This window comes from Saimiri boliviensis, chromosome 6 (assembly GCF_048565385.1).
Source record: "Saimiri boliviensis isolate mSaiBol1 chromosome 6, mSaiBol1.pri, whole genome shotgun sequence".
Taxonomy (NCBI): domain Eukaryota; kingdom Metazoa; phylum Chordata; class Mammalia; order Primates; family Cebidae; genus Saimiri; species Saimiri boliviensis.
In genome coordinates, this window is record NC_133454.1 from 53541712 (window position 1) to 53560983 (window position 19272).

A 19272-nucleotide genomic window follows, 5' to 3' on the forward strand; every position below is an offset into this window, starting at 1 on the left:
CAACCTTTTGTAAGTTGTCCAGTCTGCAGAGCTGAGAGGCTCAGGGAGGGGTCCAGACTAGTACGTGATCAGCAAAGTCCTGGGTGTAGGATACCACACCTGTCTACCTCTACCCACGTGGGGCAGGAGGGCATGGTAGAGATTAAGTCCTCACAGTGACCCTGGAGAGAACGGGAACATTCTTTAGGATCCTACTATCGGATCACCCCAGCCCTGGAAGTATCCCTTGCCCTCCACTTCCCCACACCCCCTCTACCGTCCGTAAGGCAGAGTTTCTTAGAAGATCGCCCTGGCCGGGCATGGTGGCTCAAGCCTGTAATCCCAGCACTTTGGGAGGCCGAGGCGGGTGGATCACGAGGTCAAGAGATCGAGACCATCCTGGTCAGCATGGTGAAACCCCGTCTCTACTAAAAATACAAAAAATTAGCTAGGCATGGTGGCGTGTGCCTGTAATCCCAGCTACTCAGGAGGCTGAGGCAGGAGAATTGCCTGAACCCAGGAGGCGGAGGTTGCGGTGAGCCGAGATCGTGCCATTGCACTCCAGCCTGGGTAACAAGAGCAAAACTCCGTCTCAAAAAAAAAAAAGATCGCCTCTATCGGAATTACCTGTGGGTGTCTTCCTAAACTGCTTCCCGAGGCCCAGAATTTCTGAATGCCGATTCTCAAGGACCTGCTAGGGAAACAACTTACCATGACCACACTGCCGGTGTTTCCAGCCCACACTCAAGTTGGAGAGTCGCCCCTTTAGGGAACAAGCTGATGATTCGCTGCTTGTTCTATTAAAATCAGTCCTTTTCTCCCCACTGCCCCCTACTTGGTATCACCTGGTCCACACCTTTATGTGGCAACTGGATGCTGGTGGCTTCCAAATGTCCAACAGGTTTTCTCTCCCAAACTCTATTCAGCTGCCTCATCAGTAGCTGTATGTGGATGTCTACCATGCATCTCAAAATTATAGTGTCTGTAACAGAGCTCACGACTCCCCCCGCAGGTCTTCCTCCCCAGTCATCCCCACCTGATAAATGGCACCATCGTTCTCCTAGTTCAGGTCAAAAACCCAGGAGTCATCCCTTTCTGCCCTATCAGACTCCTCAACAGGTCCTATCAGCTCTACCTTCCAGATAGATGGTGAATCCAGTCATTTGTCACCATCCCCCACTGTCATCTGGTCAAATTCATTGTGACCTCTCCCCTGGACCACCATGAGGCTCTGTCCTCCTCCTCTGCATCCACTCGTGTTCCCTCGGTCTAATCTCCATACCGCGGTCCTCCTGAAATGGCGCACGGGCTGCATGGGCTCCTCCAGAAGTGGAGGAGCCGGGCAGTAAGCAGATGGCAGGCAGTGGGCACTGCAGACGAGACTTGTCAGGCTGGGAGGACGGGAAGCATCGACTGTCTGGGCTGTCATGGGGATAGGCACAGGGATCGATGGCATGTGGAGAGCAGGCATCTGGCCCAGCTGATACATTCTGGAGGCCTCATGGGGAAGACAAGCCAAGGATTCTGAAAACTTCCCGGCCAGCACCACCTTCTTTCCCATTCTTCACAATCAGCCTTTGGAATAAGCAGTCTCTATTCACCAACTCTTCTTCCAACTGCTTCTGCAACACGAACAGCTCCAGGGACACCCCGCACATGGTATGCTATAATATGTGAATGACCCTGCACGTGGTATGCTATAATATGTGAATGGCCGGATAGGTGGCCATAGCAAGCTCGTTGGTCTGGAAATGCTCCAAGGGCAAACGGGAAGCGGCAACAGCCCCAGGGAATAGAAAGAATGCTCAGCTACTATCTGTTCTCTGGACATGAACCTGTCATGTCAGTTCTGGGCCTCAGTCTTCTCATCTGTCAAATGGACAGAGGACTCCTGAAGCTGACTTCTCACATTAGTGCCCTGGACACACTACACCAAGAGTGCTACATGCAGCACTGATTGTGGGCTCCTGGAGAGCAGAAACCACTCTGATTTCTCTCTGTGTCCTTTGTATTTAGCCAATGCCTAACACATCGCAATGGGTGCTCATTTTGATGAATAAATGAATGCATGAATGAATGAATTTCCTCCATTCGTGGGAAGGAACTTGAAGAAGCATAGTGTCCAGACATGAGAAGGCAACAGTGGTGATGGGAGCTTGTGGCTGAACAGATACTTGGGAGACACCAGACTGAGCCTAAAGAAAAGCAGGCTGTACGTAACTATGATTTTAAACTTTATCTCAGGTTTCTCATCTTCTTAGCTGAGTCACATTATACCCTGCTGATTCCCTTCCCTGCTATTTTCACCCTACAACTCTGGATGTTGTAGGAACTCAGGGCTACAGACCAAACAGGAAGACCAAGGCAAGTGGATGTGGTCAGGAGACAAGGCAAAGGACCATGAAAACATTCAACATGCATTCACTCTTCGGGCAAAACATTTATTGAGCCTCTGTCATGAGGAGGCCCTCTGGAAATACAACAGGCAATCTGATGTGATCCTTCTCCTTCTTGGCTCAGCTGTGCAGTACACACGCACGCACGCACACACGCGTGCGCGCACACACACACACACACACACGGATGTCTCCACCTACGTCCTCTTCTACTTCCTTCACCCCCCAGCACTGTGGAACTGTTTAGAGACCATCTGGAGGGAGAAGTATGTTCTTGGGGGCCAAGGTTGTCAGGGTAGCTGCCAGCTAGGACTGAGGCTAGAAGTGATGACAAAGGATTATTCAGAGTTAGCTGAGCCTCTCAGCTGGAAGGGACCCCAGGGTCCTCAGGACCAATGGCAGCCTTATACAAACGCAGCAGCAGGGGCTCAGAGAGCTTGCACTCACCAGCCACATGGGGAGGAACTTGGACTAGAATAGATGTGACTTCTTATACTGCCCACCATCACTCCCCCAGTGGTTCTCTGCTTATCATGAGACACCTCATCCTCCTGACTGGGGAAGGGAAGACCAGACCCATAGCTCTGCAGGTAAAAACCCACTTCCAGCAAAGCCCAACCTGGTTTTTCGTTTGTTTGGTTTTTTGTCTCACTCTGTCACCCAGGCTGGAGTGCAGTGGTGTGATCTCGGCTCACTGCAACCTCTGCCTCCTGGGTTCAAGTAATTCCCTTGCCTCAGCCTCCCGAGTAGCTGGGACTGCAGGCAGAAGCCACCACACTTGGCTAGTTTTTGTATTTTTAGCAGAGACAGGGCTTTCACCATGTTGGCCAGGCTAGTCTTGAACTCCTGACCTCAAGTGATCTGCCCACCTTAACCTCCAAAAGCACTAGGATTACAGGCATGAGCCACCACGCCTGGCCCCACCTGTTGTTTTGCTGACCTGCTGCTACTCTGGGCAGGCAGAACATTTTCACTTCTGGTCTCCAAGTGTGAGAATTGGCCAGGCCACTGGCTTCCTGTTTTGTACCAGATCTGTTTAAATATCACGGCTTCTAGATGGTTTTTGATCACTAAGCAGTTTTTAAAAATATAATAATGATCCTCCCATCTGCTCCCGCTTTGAGTTTCTCAGACCCCTGGTGCAGAGAGTGGGGCACTGTTGACTCTGGCCCTCCTAACTCCTGGCACCAGGCCCCTCCAATGCCACTGGCATGAGACAAGACCATTAAGACTTGAAGAAGAACCTACAGGAGAGAAAAGCTCCCTCTTCACCTGCCAGCCTCATCATGGCTTTGATCATTCCTTGGGTTATACTTTAATATAGAAAAACCGCTGTCTGTGTGCTCTGTCTCAGAAATGTAAGTGATCATGAGCACAGGGTTGAATGGAGTCAAGGATGCAAAGAGATCAAAACTTTTGGTTTTCGGAACACCTAGGATTACACCAGGGATGAAGCAATGCCCGACATGTTCCGAAGAAAGATTGATTTCAACACAATTTTCTGAGAAGTTCCTGGCTATGGCCAGAGCCATGCAAAGTACCGTGGAGAACCCAGAAGAGGTTTAAAACCTGATTCTGCCTCCAAGAAATTCCTGTCAAATAGGAGAAAGCAAGGTTAATTTCTGGGAGACTGGATGCCCCCGCAGTGCGTAGCATAGTTCCTGGCATATTATGGAAGCAGCATAAATAAATAAATGCAAAGAAATAATCAACAATAAAGCTATAGGAGCCTGAGATTATCTGTATTTAAAATCAGCAGAGAGCAACATCCATGAGTCTTACAGAGGCTCCCTGAAGAAGGGAAATTTGAGCTGGTATTAAGAATAAGCAGAATTTGGTGATTTTGGAGGTCAAGGAAGGTATAAAAAGATAAAAGGAAAAAAGAGGAGAGGGTCCGTGGGAAGCTCAGAGCTGAGGATGGGGCCCTTGAGCTCCTGGCCCTCTGACTGCCTCTGGGCTCTTAGGGCCAGTGGAAAGAAGAACCATAAAAAGGCAGTGGGGAGGTGCTGGGAGAGGCCCTGGCACAGCCATGGTCTGGATGCCCAGCCAATGCCCAGTGCAACAAAACCTATGGCTGGATTTCCAGGCATCTGCTCCCGAATCATTTCTAAACGAGTTGGAATCTGCACTTCAGAACCCTCAACAGAAACACGCAGAGCCCAGGGGTGGGGCCCGGGCCCCACGGGTGAAGAAAGCTGTGCTCGCCAGTGGCCTGAGGAAGTAAGGAAAAGAGGGGGAGGCTGAGGGTACAGAGGATGCGTCAGAGGGCCCTAAAAGAGGAAGCAGCCCAGTATCAGTTCTGCTCCCAGGGATGGGAAATACCCTCCGTGCTCCCAGCCCCAGGCAGCTGTCCCCGTCTCCTCACCTGAAGCCACAGACCTGGGACCAAGGCCACCTGGGTCTTGGGAGCCATCCTCCCTGTCAAGTTTCTCCAAGGCTGCTGAGTTCTAAGCACTTCCAGGGGCCTAGAGCGGCTGGACACAGACTGCAGACCCGGGATTCCTGCTGAGCAGGGTATGGTTGAGAGTTTTATTGGGGCTGGGCCAGGTGCAGCAGCTCATACCTGTAATCCCAGCTCTTTGGGAAGCCGAGGTGGGTGGGTCACTTAAGGTAAGGAGTTCGGAACCAGCCCGGCCAATATGGTGAAACCCCATCTCTACTAAAACTATAAAAGTTAGCCAGGCATGGAGGCACGCACTTGTCATCCCAGCTACTTGGGAGGCTGAGGGGGAGGATCCCTTGAACCTGGGAGGTGGAGGTTGCAGTGAGCCGAGGTCCCACCACTGCATTCCAGCCTGGGCAACAGGGTGAGACTCCATCTCAAAAAAAAAAAGGAAAGAAAAGGAAAAGAAAGAAAGTTTTACTGGGGCCAGATACTCCAGGGGTTAGGGAAGGGGCCCCAGTCCTCAGCAATGAAATCCAAGGAAGGAAGCCAAAATCAACCCATCTCCCCTCCCGGCTACTCCAAGAGACCTTCAGAGAAGGGAGGGGGGTCACACAGCCACGAAGGGGCCTTCCCCATTCCCACTTACTTGGGGGCAGAAGACTCGGTTGAAGACCTCCAAATCCAGAGACTTGGAAATTAAGTCAAAGCCTGGCTATGCTGGGACAATGGCCCCCAGACCCTGACAGAAAATGGGGTAAGGGCTGGTAAGGCTCCTCGCCTGCCTTCTTCTACAATCTACTAGAACCCAAAACAAGAAAGAAATGAGGCTTCAGGAAAGGGAGGCTAGGAAGAAGACTCACACAGCTTCCCTCCTCCCCCTCCTGCATCTGTTGCTGGACTGCTAGCAGAGGGCCTGGCTGCTGGCTGTTCTCACTGCAGGTTTCAGCAGTGACGGGGCCCCTTCTCTTGCCCTGCTCCATCCACAGCAGCCCCGAGGACTCTGCCTCTCTGGATCGAACAACTCTGCACGAAGCACCTTCTGAGCTGATATCTCTATGCACGCTTTGCCTCCAGTCCAGCAGGGCACAGAAGGGAGGAAGGAGTGATGACTCATGAGGTGAACTGCCCCGCTGTCCACCAAACTGCAGTGGATTCCTGGTTTCCCTGGTATATTATCTGGTTTGTTCGGCCTCGCCTGGGTTCCTCTTCCTACTCCCACCATTTCCGGCCCACTTTTGCCACAGGGCAGCCTTTGCATAAGAAATGCAGAACACTGTGAGATAGCGCTCACCCACTTCTCCGTGCCTACCCCGTCCCAGGAGCTAAGGCAACGAGAACATGTCTCTAGACTGTTCTCAGCACTGCACATCAGAACTGGGAGCTGGCCATGTTTGGGATGCACTGAGGCCTTCAGCAGTGAGAGAACAGGCCCAGATGGGGCATGGGGCAGGGGGAGGGTTCAAAGTGCCGGAACCAAGCAGACGGCGGGGCAGGGCAGTCAGGGCCCAGCTTGGCTTCAGGGAAGTCGGCCTCAGGCGGGAAGGTTAAAACCATGTCTGGAATCACATGTTTCCACATAACTTTGCCTATTAAATCTATGACTAGCTTTCTGGCCCTGGTCTACCCCTACAAGGGGAGGTGACTGGAGACACCCCATAAAGAAGCTCCCCGCTGGTGTCTGGAGGCCTCGCCCACACTGGACTGCACTGGGCAGGGCTGGTTCTCCAGGACTTCTGTGACCCCTCCTCCAGGCTCAGGGGCTTCCCAGAACCCAGCTCCCTCCTGAGGAATGGCCGCCTCCTTTAGTTCTGTGAGAAAGCCGCTGCTCCCCAGCCAGACTCCATCCCTAGATGCCTGACCCTCCAGGACTCCCATGCAGCAGACTGGTGTGTATCCAGAGGAGACCCCCCTCATTCTCCACAGGGAGGGGCCAGGCCGGGCCTTGAAGATCCAAGGGGATGAGGGCAGCCCAGGTGAGCCTAGAAGGGGAAGGAACTGCTGCAGGGAGGAAAGGTTTGGATGGGAAAAAGCAACTTGAGATGTGGGGAAGGGCGGGGCTGGAAGGCAGGCGAGGGGAAGTGTGGCCAAAGGGTTAGCGGGCCATGAAGCAGGGGCGGCTCCTGGGCTCAGAAAGCTCAGAACTGAAGTGCTAGAGTGATGCTTCAAGAGAGACTGGTCATCTGGAAACTTCATCTTAGAGCAAGAGTTGAGATTTAAAAAAAAAAAAGCTGTGCTCTGGAAGCTTCCACCTTGAATACAAACAGAATCTTCCCAGGAAGGAAAGGCCGGGCATGGATTGGGTGGACAGGAGAAAACAGGGCCGGCCCAGTGCCAGAAGCGGGTGGGGGAAAACGTGACCCCAAGCCTGAGATGAGCCCCAGAAGACAGGGGATGGACCAGATAATCTCTTTGAGTTCCGAGTGATCCTTGGTGCGAGGCTTGGGTGCCTGGACCCTCTTAGGACCTTACTTGGATATCAGGCTGACACGGGAGCTCCCCCACCTCCAACTCACCTCTCCAAGGCTCCACAAGCTGCTGCCCCTGCATCAGACTAGCCCGTTGGAGAATTTCATGTAGCCACCATCTGGGCTGCTGATGTGACCACTGATGGTGAAGGGTGGACCCATCTCCAGATCCTTCAGGTTCCTGAGAAAGATAATCCAATTAGGTTACTGGAGCTGACAACCTAGCCTCTCCCTTGGACCCCATCTCCCTTGACTCCAGGGCACCGACTCGCTGACTTGTCTTCCGGAAAAGGAAGTGGGTCACCTACCATAATCATCTCTCAGGGCCAAAGGAGGTACAGCCCTGCCTATGGCAAGTAGATGAGATGACCAACGCCAAGAGGACTTCCAGCTCCCACTCCCTAAATCCCTGACTTTCTCATATGTGTCTCTTTTTGATACCATCTTGTGCCTGAGATTACATTATTTGTAATCAGACCTGTCTCCAGCATAGACATGAAATGCTTGAAGGCAGAGACTATGCCCAGTCATCTTTGTACTCTTAGAAACATACCACTGCAGTGGTGGTTATGATAGAATCTTTCTGAATAAATGATGGAAGGTGGAAAAAAGGAAAGATGGATGGAGGAAAGAAAGGAAGGAATGATGAATGATGGACGATTAACGGATGAATGAATGGATGGATAGATGGAAAAGAGGAAGGGAAGAAAGAAGGGAGGGAGGGAGGAAAAGGCAGGAAGGAAGGAAGGAAGGGAGGAAGGAAGGGAGGGAGGAAGGAACGCTGGCTCTGCCTGCTTGGAGGAGAGATGGATGGATGGATGGATGGATGGATGGATGGATGGATGGATGAATATTCCCTGTCTAAGGGTGAATATTAAAAAGATCATTGTCATCAGGGTTTCACATAGTCCTACATTCAAGTTTTTATTCATGAGACTTTTCTAAATTGATTCTCGTGCCTCTTTTTTTTTTCTTAGGGTCATGAACAGAAGACAGGAAAAGGAAGCAGTCAGTTCTTATTCTATCTTTGATTCTTTTTCTACCTCCATGCCCACCTCACCCAGATCTTCCCTGGATTTACTCACCGGATTTGATATAAGTTGAAGACAAAATTAGGCCCTAAGAAGACAATACAAAAAGAGAGGGTTAACACTTCCAGGGAAGGCAGTCCATCACCCTTCTAAGAACGTCTGGTGCCCCCTCACCCCTGTCTGGAGGAGGCGGGTGGCTGGGCTGAGCCTCAGGATGGTGTGGGAGCATCCCAGCCTCCTTCAGGGCCTCCATTAAGGGTCTTGATTACCCTGGGATGAAGGCAGTCCTAGGCTGGACCCCAAAAGAACCAGACCTGGGCTTGAATTCAGACTCCACCTCATTCTAACTCCACAACTTCAGCCTCATGTCCCCATCTATAAAAATGAAGGCTATAATAACATCTTTCTCACATGGAATTTTAAAGAAAATCATATTAGGCAAAAGTGTATTGGCACAGAGTAGGTGCTCAACAAACATCCATGGACTCTGTTAAAGTTAACTGCAGATCTGTGAAATAGTCTCTGCCCCTTGGTATTCCAGCATACCCTTGCAGCTTTCCCAGAGTCCTATGAAAAGAGCAGCCATGTCTCAGAGTTGAGAACATCACAGAAAATTCCAGGAGACTCCCAGTGAAGCCGACACTTCCACAAGCTTAGGAGAGGGTCCCAAGACCCACAGGCAGGGGCAGGGGCAAAGACACACAAGGAGCCAGACTGAGACCACTTGGAGCATGCCCTGTCTAGCCCATTGCTCTCTTATCTAGCCCACAGAGGCCCCTGGCATGGCCTCCTATGGGATCTGAGGGAGGAGGAAGCTGGCTACTTGCTGGGGTGGGAGGAGTCCCCATTCCCTCGATAAAGGTGCCATTGCCTCACCTCACCACCTCAACTGCTCAGCCACCCACTCAAGTCTTCAACCACTGCAACCACCACAGGAAATACTTTTGCATCCCACCATGCTGAGGAGTTTGCAGCCCTTCCAGGCATTGCCAACTGCTACGAGAGAGGACGAGCTGGGGCAACAGGGCCCAGTGCACACTCACCCTCCCAGCAGTACCCACGCTGGTACCATTTGGCCAGGCTGTAGCCGAGGATGGACACAAGCAGCAGCAATAGCCCCACGCCAAGGATCAAGCCCAAGGTGTTGATGGAGTCCTCACCTGCAGAGACATGCAGCTGTGCACCCTCCCACAGCTCCCTGCACCAACCCACCTGTACCACGTTCCAAAGTTCCTCCTCTCCCTTCCCACTGCCCACCAACGTAACTGTCCCCTGGGAGCCTTGCTCTGAGCCAGATGATTCAGCCCAGCTATACTAAGGTGAAAATGTCTGATACCTGAATTTTTAGAGTGAGCCTATCTGGTATTTGGAGCTTCTTAATCCAAAGGAATAGTCCTCTGATAATCGAGATTGTTTGAACTCTTTCTGAAGTCACGGGCATTCTACCTGGAAAAGGCTCTGCCTATCTGGGGGAGAGACTGGGAGGTCCAGCCTCAGCATGAGCCAGATGGTCAGGAGGGGCCACCTGGAGGGCCCAAGAACACAGACCTAGGAGCCTCGGCCCACGCCCCTTTGCAAAACCCACAGACCCAGTGGCAGCAGGGTGTTAACACTTGGGCTCTGTTTGCTGCCTGTACTTACCACTTCTTCCCTTTTTGTGGTATGAGCTCTTAGCTAAATTTATATTTTATTTGTAAAGCCCAACCATGAAAGAGAGAGAGAGGTTGGAAACCTGCAGGGAGATGAGATAAGCCACAGCAGAAACAGAGAGGGCAACCAGGTTCTGAGAAAGAGGCTGGCAGTGGGAGCACCCTAGGGACAACCCACCTCTTCTGGGCAGGGAATCAGGAAGGCCAGCCCCACTCCTGCCTGATAAGGAGTGTGAAAGAATAGAATGATTCCCCATTTGGTGTCCTGAGGCTCCAGGGATATTGCCAAGAGGCCAGGAGCTGCAGTGGTTGAGCCTAGACTTTAGGTGCAGGCTAGCCTCTGAGGCCCAGATCCATTGTTTGCAAACTGTGAGACCCTGACACACTTAAGTCCCTTTACCTTGCTGAACTTCGACTGCTCTGATAGAAAATACGACTAATATTAAATACACATAGATTTGTTGTGACAATTAATAGAGATACTGTATGTACAGAGCACTTAGGAGAGGATCTGGCATGCACTAAATGCTCAATAGATGTAAATTACATCATTATTGTTGTCATTAGTATTATCAAATGGTAAAATTGTGATTTTTAAATATTTCACAATTCTCCCATTTTTGATGGGAGACCATTGATAATAAAAGCCATTTCCTCCCCCATGCGATGCCCCTTGGTCATTCCTCTCACTAGTGACCATGTTATTCTCTACTCAGTGAAGAGAATGTGACAGTCAAATGCAGAGGAAAGGGGCCTCTCCTTTCAGTTTTAAGTTCCCAAGACCCAGGCCCTCAGAGAAAGAGAAAGAATTCACAGTGTAGATAAGAAGTGAGCCAGAGCAAGAATTACCCTCCTGTCGTACTAGGAAAAAATCTCCATCCTGGAGAGATGAAAGAGATAAAGAAAAAGGCCAGGTTACGAAAATGCTGATGGGTCCCAAAGAGAGCAACCTTGTTTCCTGCTGCAAAGTTGAGCCCCGGGAAGGCAATAGAATTCCCAGATGGAGTTGTGGGATCCAAGAGCTGGACTGAGAGCTCCAAGAAAAGCTAGAGCCCAGGTAAGAATAGTTGCATGGGATGCCTTGCCAAATGTAGCCTCACACACCCTTGAAGAGTTGCTGTCATGGCATGAGAGCAACCTAATGATTCCTGTATCCACAAGAGAGACAGAGAAGTCATAGAGAGCCACTCCAGGCCTGGAAGAGCCATACAGCTGGGATCTAGGGACACTTCTGCAGCATCCTGATGCTCAAAGCCTACTCCAGATGATAGCCATCTCTATGGGTAGTGGTGTGAGCAGATGACATCAGGAACTATGCACTTCTCCCTACACTACTCTTAAACTCCCTCCCCAGGAAAAGCGGGGAACAGGGATGTTTAAAGTGACTAAAATTAAAATTCTGCCATCTTAACAGGCTGAGACTGAAAATAGAAGTTAGATTTTAGAAAAAACAAAGTTACATTTCTTGCATACATGAGTTTATCAACTGAGACATATGCCTCCTACTAAGACCATAATGATGAAGATGATAAATATTATTACTGTGTGGAGGCAACTATTTGTCCACCAAAATCCATTCTCCTCAGCCTCCTTTGCAGTTATGTGACAACTGGAATGACGATAGCTGGACAAATGTAGAGGTCACATGCTGAAGATGGCAAGGCTGCTATCAAACTGGATCCCTGAGTCACCACATGGAGGAGAGCCATCTGCAGACATGAACACCTACTTAGACTAGAGGTCTAAGTAAGCTACTGTTATGTTTCAGCCATAATTAGTTTGGATCTGCTTGTTATAGCAATTTAGCCTGCTTGACCAATGTAATTACTAATCTTATTTCACTCTCTGAAATGCATTTTAACTAGACAGCCAGGAGAAAGGAAGAATCAGAGATGACACACTCCTGTGCTATGGAAAGAAAGGCTTATTGATGACCCCAACCTGGAGTCCAGTTATTGTCCCAGGACCCCAGAACACAAGAACAGCTTAGATACTGGCAGAAATCATGTGTGGGCAGTGGCCATGGGAACTGGAAGATGCTTCAAGGGAGGTAGCCACAGATGGTTGAAGAGGGGAGGGGGACAGTGGAATAGCCTCTAGCAAGTCCAAGTCTTTCTGCAAGTATTTAATTGCATCTTTATAGGGTGCTAGCCTGACACACTACCCATGGGTACCCCGAGTTCAGTGTTGACAAAGCAATGAGACAAAGACGGGTTAAGAGTGTGTAAAGTGGGACCAGGGCGCCATTGCAAAATGGAGGCTGCAAAGGCCCCGAGCTCTGGTTTTCCACAGTATTTATTAAATACAATCACTTTGATCTATAGTGCAGATGTTAGGGTGAACCGGTGAAAGGAAAGCTGTGCATCAAACATAAGATTATAATAGCAGTGACAGTTTATGTGAGTTTTCTAAGAGCTAAAAGCAGGTAATTCTCTACAGCTGGTGGGAAAAGACTTAACAAGGAGCCAACATGTCTGGCTACATTCCAGCCCTTCAAAGGAGTGTTACGTCCTTGAGCGTTATGTTTAAAATGTAAGAGCTTGAGTCACTGTACATGGGAACATGCTGGCATAGAGAGGCCTTCATCCCCAGAGGCCTCCTGCTGCCTTCCACAGTTTATTGTTCCTGATTTCTTTAATACATTACTTCTAACCAGTTTATGTAGGCTCACTGTAAACCCTTCCTCCATTGCTATTTCCCCCAACAATCTTCTCTGTGAGAGGCACTGTTCCAGGCACTTGTATTAAAGCAATAAAACATATGAAAACCCCTGTCCTAATGGAGATTACATTCCAGTGAAGGGAGACAGGCTATAAACAAAATAAAGAAATTAATTACATAGCATATTAGAGGGTGGTACATACTAGAGAAAAAAATAAGCTGAAAGAGAGATAGAAAGCATTGTGTATGGGGAGAGCAGTTTTAAATAAAGTGGTCAAGGAAGACCTCATGACAAATGTGACAACTGGAGAGCAAAGACCTAAAGGAGGTATGTTAGTTCATTCTCACACTCCTAATAAAGACATACCTGAGACTAGGCAATTTATTTAAAAAAAAAAAAAAAAAAGGTTTCATTAACTCACAGTTCAGCATGGCTGGGGAGGCCTCAGGAAACTTACAATCAGGGTGGAGGGGGAGGGAAAAATATCCTTCTTCACATGATGGCAGGAAGGAGAAGAGTGTCAAGCAAAACTAGGGAAAGCCCCTTATAAAACCATCAAATCTCATGAGAACTCGCTCACTATCAGGAGAACAGCATGAGGGTAACCACCCCCATGATTAAATTACTTCCCACCTGTTCCCTCCTACGACACATGGGGATTATGGGTACTACAATTCAGGGTAAGATTTGGGTGAGGACACAGCCAAACCATATCAGGAGGTGAGAGAAGAAACAAGCCACAGAGATATCTAGAGTGAAAAGGTCTAGGCAGAGGGAGCAGTAGGTACAAATTAGGCAGGAGCATGCCTAGCAGGTTCCAGGAGCATCCAGGAACCCAAAGTGCTGAGCAGGAAGGCAGCAGGAGAGGAGATACCAGGAGCCAAATAATGTAGTGCTTTGAAGGCAATGAGGGTAGCTTGGCTTTTCCACTGAGTGGGAGTCACTTGGGGACTTGGAGCAGAGAGGGGACATGACCCAATGTTTTAAAAGGATGTCTCTGGCTGGCTACTGTTAAGAATTGATGAGGTAGGGAATGATGCCAGAGAAGGGGGACCAGTCAGGAGGCTACTGCAATATCCAAGCAAGATACAGTCATTGGAGGAAAGAAGTGCAAGGAAAGAGACCAGGGTCAAAGAAGACCATCTCTGTGGATGACAGAGAGAGGGGCAGTGACCTAAGAGCTCAAATCTTCAATAACAAGGGGGTAGTGACCCACAGGTGGACGGACAGATGACAACACAGCATCATAGCGATACTGGTGGTTTTTGTGGAAGATGGGGTTTGAAGGATTTCATCAAAGAAAAGTCTGTCCAAGAGCAGGAAATACCCATAGGAAAGCCCCAGCAGGGAAATCACAGGCCTTCCAGAGACTGGGAGGTGAGGGGAAGAGATGCTATGTCTCTGTTGTTACCTTTTTGTCCCCTGTACACAGTGCCTTTCATACTTAGGCAGCTTGCAGAAAGAATTACTCTATTTTACCTCTCGATTTTTCTAGGATGCTCCTTTAACTAATATTCTTTAGACTTCTTTTTAATACTTTTACATTTTTATTATAAAATATTTTGTGCATACAAAAAGTATATAAAATAGCATGAAGAACAGCCATGCTGAAAAATCAGCCTACTACTGATTTTTCAAAGAATTCTAAAATCCTGCCACTCTTACTTACAAAGTAGTTCCATTTCAGGGAAGTCTTCTCCTATCTCTCCCTCCAAGTAAATACTCTCCCAAATTTGGTGTTTCTCTCTCCTATACACTATTTTTAGCCATTACTTCATATTTTTAATAAATTACATATATCTATGTAGATATAGAGATATACAGCAATTTTTTAAATTATACTTTAAGTTCTGGGGTACATGTGCAGCTCATGTAGGATTATTACATAGGTATACACATGCCATGGTGGTTTGCTGCATTGATCCCCCAATCATTTATATTAGGTATTTCTCCTAATATTATCCCTCCCCAATCCCCTCATTCCCTCCTATCCCTCCTCTATCCCCTGGTGTGTGATGTTCCCCTGGTGTGTGGTGTTCCCCTCCCTGTGTCCATGTGTTCTCATTGTACAACACCCACTTATGAGTGAGAACATGTGGTGTTTGGTTTTCTGTTCTTGTGTCAGTTTGCTAAGAATGGATGATGGTTTCCAGCTTCATCCATGTCCCTGCAAAGGGCGTGAACTCATCCTTTTACAGCTACATAGTATTCCATGATGTATATGTGCCACATATTCTTTATCCAATCTACCACTGATGGACATTTGGATTGGTTCCAAGCCTTGCTATTGTGTGCAGTGCCGAGATGACAAACTTGCTCTAATTAGGTAGCACAACCAATTAGCTGTCAGTATGATCCAATGTCAACTAGGTCACAGGGTCAATAGAGTTGAATCCCTGCCTGCGGTTACCCTATCCTGCAGCCAGGTATCAAATTATAGGCTTGGATGAACTGGAGACGGATGTCATTGTTTATTTTGAACAATGTCTGTTTGTGTTTCATTCCACAAAAATTGCGTCTCGGCATCACCGAGCTCAGCCTCCGGTCATCCTCCGGTCCTGCACTGCCATCCCTACCATCCTTCCCACCCTCGTGCCTGAATGCCACCTGCTTTCTGCCTCATAAAGAATCCCAGCTGCCAACCCCTCCGATTTCTCTCACTTCATCAGCCCCTTCCTGGCTTTGCTTTCAGCCCCCAAGGTGAATCCTCTCAACATACCACTCACTTGCAAATATAATACCTTCATCCTTGTTCTTCTGCCACACCCAGCCAGCACCACTGCAGCCCTAGAGCAGGCCAGACATCCACCCACACCACCCTGCACCTGGGTGCTGAAAAGTCCTTCAGCCACAGGGTGGTGACCACAGCAACATCACTGCCTCCAGCACCCAGCAGAAATTCCACCCACAGCAGTGTGTCACCTGTGTGCTCACGGTCAGCTCTCTCACCACGGTGGCTCTGTTCATGTTTCAGAGTGCTCTGCAAGGTGCCCATCGTGCCTCCCCTCCCCCAATGCTGTCATCAGATGCTCTGACCTCCTACTCCACAGAGGAAGCGGGAGGTCTGCAGACAGGAAGGCATCATGTCTTGCCTCTCCTTATCCCTCCCACTTCCATTCTCACATCTATATCCAGACCCTTCCTGAGTGCCCTTCAGTTTCCAGGAAGGTTTATCCCTATCCCTTCAAAGCCTTCTGAACTCAAGACAGAGTGCCAACTGGCAGTTCCTTCTGCGCCTTCAGTGCCGCCCTTTCTCCAGCAGGTAGCTATGCCCACGTCTCCCTTCCTCCAACACAACACTCTCCCTTGAGGCTACTGCGGCTCTAGTTGTGGCCAGACCTCTGTCCTTCCCCTCACCACTCAGCTTGGGGAGCGAGTGGCCAACGCTTGTCATCTCCAGTTCTCACGGAAATGTGCGGCCTGGCTCTTTTTCTCCTTTCTTCACCACCTCCTTGCATCTCCGTCCACACTACACCCCTCGGTGGCCTGGCCTCTGCCCCCTTTATTCCTCTGGAGCTGTGTTTGCAGAGGCCACCGATGACCTCCGTTGTGACTTCTGCAAATGGTGTTCAATGACATGGCTTGCCTCTGCTGCAGAGTTGGCCTGTCTTCCTGGAGCCTGTCTCACACCGTGATTGTCCTTCTGCCTGGATCTTCTCCGTCATCTCCACTTTGTATGTCAGCGTTCCGAGGGTTCCTCTGTGCCCTCTCTTTTTCTTGCTTTTATTCTCTCCCTGGGGATGTCATCTTCTGTGCTTGCACCTATCACCTGGGTGCTGATCTCTCCCAGATTCAGCTTTCTGGTCCAGAGGACCCTCCTGAGCTCTTATCCATTGCCCAGTGAACATCTCCTCGTGAGGTCTGGCAGGTACCTTGAACCCAACAGGACGATGGCACTGCCTTCCTGCATGTCCCCATTTTGAGCAGTGGCACTGCCATCTACTCTGTTGCCTAATCGATACCCAGGAGTCACCAGGCCTCCCCTCTCTCCCTAACTTACTACCTCCAATTGATTGCTCAGTTCTGCTGACCTTCTCTTCCTGATGTCCTATCCACCTCTCCCCTGTCCCTTGCCCAGGGTCAGGCTCCCACTGTCTCTCCAAGATGACTCTCCTGGCTGCCTGGAAGGCCGCCTGGGCTCACTCCTCCTGGTATCTCTCAACCCTGGCCAAAGTGAGCCTCTCAGGGGCCAATAGAATCCCACCTCTCCTTGAGCAGCAATGCCTCCATGACCTGCCGCATCCACCACTTGATCCTCAGCCACTATCTGACCACATGGAGCCTTCAAAGAACCATGATCTCTCCTGCTTCTCCACATTCAGCCTAGAGCCTCTTCTTCCTTCACCACCTCCTCTGCTTGGCAACTGACCGATCATCCTTCACAATTCATCACAGATCTCACATAGCCCAGGGATGCTTCCTTGACACCACCCTCAAATCTAGATTCTGGGCTGTCCCCCAGTGCTCTCCAAACCCCCATGTTTACCTCTTCTAGCACAGATTATCTGTCACTGTGGTGCTATCTCAGCTCCTCTTTCTCTCCACCAGAGGTCTGCGGCTGTTTCTCCCATTTCCAGATGACTTGCTTATGTGGCAAAACAATAGTATATGATTATTGAATCAATAATCAGGGAGGACTTCCTAGAAGAAGCAGCTATTAGGTGGTGTTTTGTAGGCAGACACAAACTGGTGTGAAGAGGAGGATGAGAATGAATTGCATAGAGTAGAGTCTGACTCAGGGTCCTTCAAGAGCCAGGGGAAACTGAGGGAAATGATAGTTCACGGCTTCATCCATGTCCCTGCAAAGGACGTGAACTCATCCATTTTATGGCTGCATAGTATTCCATGGTGTATATGTGCCACATTTTCTTTATCCAGTCTATCATTGTTGGGCATTTGGGTTGGTTCCAAGTCTTTGCTATGGTAAACAGTGCCACAATGAACATAATAGAATGATTTATAACACTTTGGGTATATACCCAGTAATGGGATTGCTGAGTCAAAAGGTATTTCTATTTCTAGATCCTTGAGGAATCTCCACACTGTCTTCCACAATTGTTGAACTAATTCACACTCCCACCAACAGTGTAAAAACGTTCCTATTTCTGCACATCCTCTCCAGCATCTGTTGTCTCCAGATTTTTTAATGATTGCCATTCTAACTGGGGTGAGATGGTATCTCAATGTGGTTTTGATTTGCATTTCTCTAATGACCGGTGATGATGAGCTTTTTTTCATATGTTTGTTGGCTGCATAAATGTCTTCTTTTGAGAAGTGTCTGTTTATAGACTTCACCTGTTTTTTGATGGTTTTGTTTGTTTCTTGTAAGTTTGTTTAAGTTCTTTGTAGATTCTGGATATTAGCCCTTTGTCAGACAGGCAGATTGCAAAAATTTTTTCCCATTCTGTTGGTTGCTGGTTCACTCTAATGATAGTTACGTCATTTGCTATGCAGAAACTCTTAAGTTTAATTAGATCCCATTTGTCTATTTTGGCTTTTGTTGCCATTGCTTTTGGTGTTTTAGTCATGAAGTCCTTGTCTAATTGCCTAGGTTTTCTTCTAGGGTTTTTACGGTGTTAGGTCTTATGTTTAAATCTTTAATCCATCTGGAGTTAATTTTTACATAAGGTGTAAGGAAGGGGTCCAGTTTCAGCTTTCTGAATATGGCTATCCAGTTTTCGCAACACCATTTATTAAATAGGGAATCCTTTCCCGATTGCTTGTTTTTATCAGGTGTATCAAAGATCAGATGGTTGTAGATGTGTGATGTTACTTCCGAGGCCTCTGTTCTGTTCCATTGGTCTACATCTCTGATATATAGCATTGTGTCACATGCTTGCAAACTTTATGAAAATTATATTAGGACCATTTCCACTTCTGGCCATGGTGGAATGATAGGGACCAGATTTACTCTCCTACTTTAATAACTAGAAAACCAACAAATTATGTAAAAAAAAAAAAAAAAAAAGTGGGTAAAGGTGGTGCAGAACAGTGATCCCTGAAGGAAGGAAGTGAAATAAAGAGGACTCTAAGATTGCCTGGCTTATTGACTGGGTGAGTTCCCCAAGTTCCAGCACAGGAGAGAGAACCCAGAAAGAGCCCAGCAGACAAATTGAGGAGTCAGAATTGAGAGTTCAGGGAAGCCCAGGCAGCTAGAATTTACAGGACAAAACACCAGAGAGGAGGGAGCTGGACAGAGACAAGGATTCCCAGAGATCTGCAAAGGGGTCCCCCAAAGTCTTTGTTGTGGCTTGCCTTTTAATTTTGCTTGTAATGTCTTTTTTGAGCAGAATTTTAACTTATATTTTAATCAATTTTATCTATATTTGTACTTTTTTAAAATCTTATTTAAGACATTCACCTCTACTATAAGACATACTTCTTAATTTTTTTCTAAAAGTTGTAACATTTTGTTTTTTACAGTTTAGGACTTTAATCAACCTGGAATTCATTTTTATACATTATCTTCATAATTTTTGTATAGAAATTAATTTTCCACTGTTCTCTCCTTCATCGCTGGTGCTTTCATATATCAAGTTCTACAGATGTGCCTGCTTCTTTTTCTGGGCTTTCAACTGTCTTCTATTGGTCTATATGTCTGTTACTGGACAGTAGACATGTAATGACAAGCACTGTTACATTATCTTAATTACTATGGCTTCATAATGAATCTTGGCTGGGTGCAGTGACTCATACCTGTAATC

At 48.2% G+C, this 19272-nt stretch overlaps 1 protein-coding gene across 1 annotated transcript in view; it reads right to left on the bottom strand.

The window, feature by feature from the left end:
• Nucleotides 1-2405: 2405 nt before the first annotated feature.
• SMIM35 (small integral membrane protein 35) overlaps nt 2406-19272 on the bottom strand; it is a 54364-nt gene continuing 37497 nt past the window's right edge. Inside the window, exons 6-9 of the mRNA XM_074401918.1 lie at nt 9301-9571; nt 8312-8345; nt 7275-7407; nt 2406-2693 (exon numbers count right to left, since the gene is read on the bottom strand). Of these exons, the coding sequence (XP_074258019.1) occupies nt 7308-7407; nt 8312-8345; nt 9301-9571 (405 nt within the window). The 3' untranslated portion in view covers nt 2406-2693; nt 7275-7307. The remainder of the gene's footprint in view (nt 2694-7274; nt 7408-8311; nt 8346-9300; nt 9572-19272) is intronic.